The 3,256-nt window shown below is 39.5% G+C and overlaps 1 protein-coding gene across 1 annotated transcript in view; it reads left to right on the forward strand.

The window, feature by feature from the left end:
• Positions 1–883: 883 nt before the first annotated feature.
• LOC110027626 overlaps positions 884–3,256 on the forward strand; it is a 31,727-nt gene continuing 29,354 nt past the window's right edge. Inside the window, exons 1-3 of the mRNA XM_020729131.1 lie at positions 884–2,054; positions 2,180–2,684; positions 2,786–2,846. Of these exons, the coding sequence (XP_020584790.1) occupies positions 884–2,054; positions 2,180–2,684; positions 2,786–2,846 (1,737 nt within the window). The remainder of the gene's footprint in view (positions 2,055–2,179; positions 2,685–2,785; positions 2,847–3,256) is intronic.

The raw sequence follows: 3,256 nt of genomic DNA on the forward strand, positions 1-3,256 counted from the left end.
GAGGAGGAAATTGCTGAAAGTGTTGTGCAGTACTGCCAAAACCTAATGAATGGGATGAACAGTGAAAGAGTGCACATTGATAGCAATTTATTTGTTGACAGCAAGAAGTTTACTACCAATCTGCATTTAAAAGATATTCCTGATGAGGAGGTTATTAATTTATGTAATGCCACTATTAAATCTGCCATATCTGCAAAATAGCCTTGAATTCTATAGACAGCTCTAAATCTACTAGACCTGATGGGTTTACTGCAGACTTCTACAAGAAAGCATGGGAGGTTATCAAGGTGGAGGTGATCAAAGCTATCCAACACTTTTTTAAAGGTAACTCACTACCTAATTATTTCAGTGCTTCTACTAGGATAGCTGGAATCATTACAGAACCCTGAGTCTTAACAATGTGATAAGCAAGACTATAAGTAAAAGCACAGACTCCAGCCTGTATTACCTTAACTTGTCATCAATAATCAAGCTACTTTTGTGAAAGGCAGAAGCATTGGGGATAACATCCTCCTGGCTCAAGAACGTCTACAGGATTTGGAGAAACCTTCTAGAGGGGGAAATGCCATCTTTAAGCTTGATTTGAAGAAGGCTTATTACATGGTGAACTGGGATTTCATTATTGAATGCTTGGAGGCTAGGGGCTTTTCTAGGGAGTGTTGTCAGATTATTAAAAGATGGCTTGAGGATAATATGAATTCAGTTTTTATAAATGGCAAAGCACATGGATTCTTTAAAGCTTCTAGAGGACTCAAACAAGGGGACCCTTTATCCCCCACCATTTTTATCCTGGTCCTGGATTACTTCTCTAGACTGATTGATTGCAAGGAGAATAGAAAAAGTTTTTTTTAACACATATCACACTTATCACAATAGAGCTAAGATGGATATCAGCCATCTGATATATGTTGATGACATTCTGATGTTTACTAGGGCTACCAAGTCTGCTACCAAGTCCATTATGGAGTGCCTTCAACACTTCCAACAGGTGTCTGGTCTAAAGGTAAACAAGGATAAATGTGAGATTCTGATCAGTAAAAGAGCCTCTCTACCAACCAAACAATGGATATACTCTTACACTGGTTTCTCTAGCTTGAACCTCCCTTTCAAATATCTGGCGATTCACTTGATCAGAGGAAGGACTGAGTTGATTCAATTTGATGAGGTTATTGATAAGATAATCTCTACTCTTCAGGGGTGGTTTAACTCTTATTTGTCTAATGGTGGTAGGATCACCCTCCTTAAGAGCATGCTTACCATCACCCTCCTTAATGTTCTCCAAGTGGCTACAATGAAAAGAAGCACCCACCTCTTGCTGGAAAGAATATTCAACAGGTTTCTTTGGGCTGGGAACAGGAAACAAGTGGCTTGGGCAGGCTGGCAAAAAGTGGCTAAACCCTGGGAGGCTGGTGACTTAGGATTTAAAGGTTTGCACCAGATGCAACACATCAGTCTGTGCAAGCTTTGGATTAAATTCAGACAAAATGAATACTTATGGGCCAAGTTCATGCAGGCCAAATATTGCAAATTTGATCACCCTGGGGAGGTCACTAGGAAGGTGGGAGATTCTAGAATTTGGATTCAAATGCTTAAGGTCAGAGAAGACATTGAAAAGCTGCTAAGATGGGAGCTGGGCCAAGGGGAAATCAATTTTTGGAAAGACAACTGGTGTCCTACTGACTATTTGGAACCTTTACAAGATGAAAAGGAGGGGGATCTACTGTTCAAGGACTATTGGAATGGTAATGTTTGGTCTGAGGACATTTTTAGGAGTATATTGAAGGATCAGTCTGTTAGCTCCATTTCTACTATCCAATTTGATAGAAATAACAAGGATCAACTTAACTTGAAGAATAAGACCAGGGCTAGTATTTCAAAGGATATCCAGAATAATTTGTACAGCTGGGACACCTGCCAGTGGAATGTTTCCTCTTGCCAAAAAAACCTTACCCCTTCAATGTTGTTCTTTTCCTGGAGAGCTCTTAATAATTTACTTCCTACTGATGATATCCTAAAACTAAAAGGCCTGAAAGGGCCTTCTAGATGCCACCTATGTAAGCTCGACCAGGATTCCAGGGATCACTTATTTTTCAGGTGCAAATTCGCTAAGGAGGTTTGGTATAGATTGACCTCCCAAATGAATATTAACCTGATAAGTATTGTTGGGATAACATTATAGATTGTATTAAAGATTGGCAAGAGATTAACCTCATGCCAATTCCCTTCATTGTTGCTTGGTTCATCTGGATGTCTAGGAACATGGCCAAACATGAGGAGAGGGAGGCCAACACTACAAGGGTGATGATTAATTGCTTGTCTTATCTAAATAAGTTGATAAGTTGGAGGAAGTTCCCTAAGATCCTGCAGACCATAATGGTTGCTAATAATATTAAGATCATCAAGGTTAGATGGGAGAGACCTTCTTACACATTCATTAAAATCAATACAGATGGAAGCTACACAAACAAGAGAGCAGGTATTGGGGGAATTTTTAGAGATCACATAGGGCATACCTTGCTTTTCTATAAGGCCCCTTATATTGCTGAAGATGCCTTGGACACTGAAGCTGCTGCCCTATATTGGGCATTAAAATTTGCTATGAAGAATAAGTGGAAGTGGATTGTTGCTGAAGTGGACTCCTCCCTTTTGGTGGAGCTGTTGAACATTAAGATGACTTCCCCTTGGCATATTAATCAGTGGATTCACAAGATTAAAAAGCTTAGCCTTGACAGTAAGCCTTGACAGTAAGATTCATTTCTCAGATTCATTTCTCTTTTGTGTATAGGGAAGCTAACAGACCTGCAAACTTCCTGGCTATGGAGGGTGCAAATGTTGAGCATGCTGAGGTATCCACGATCCTCTCCCCCCCTCTCCACCTATTAACTCAAGGGGAAAAACTCCAAATTCCTTACCTAAGAGTGCAAAAATGAATGTTGGGACCATTGTTTTGTGGCCATGATTAGTGTTGGTCTTCCATTGAGGCTGTGCTACTTGTTTGGGGGTTACTTGTCTTTTCTGCTTTCTTTAGTTTGTTTTTTTGGAGAATATATATATATATGTGCTTGTATATATATTCCCCTTTTTCTGCAATGAGTGTCTGTTTCTGTGGTTGGGATACCCCTTATGAGTGAGTAACTTTGTGTTTTATTTTCTAGTTTGGGGACCTTCCTAACCAACCTTTTTTGTAACTTCACTTCTTATCAACATGTAGGGAGCCGACTCATGCTCCTTCTATATATATATATATATATATAAA

This window comes from Phalaenopsis equestris, unplaced genomic scaffold (assembly GCF_001263595.1).
Source record: "Phalaenopsis equestris unplaced genomic scaffold, ASM126359v1 Scaffold000432, whole genome shotgun sequence".
NCBI lineage: Eukaryota > Viridiplantae > Streptophyta > Magnoliopsida > Asparagales > Orchidaceae > Phalaenopsis > Phalaenopsis equestris.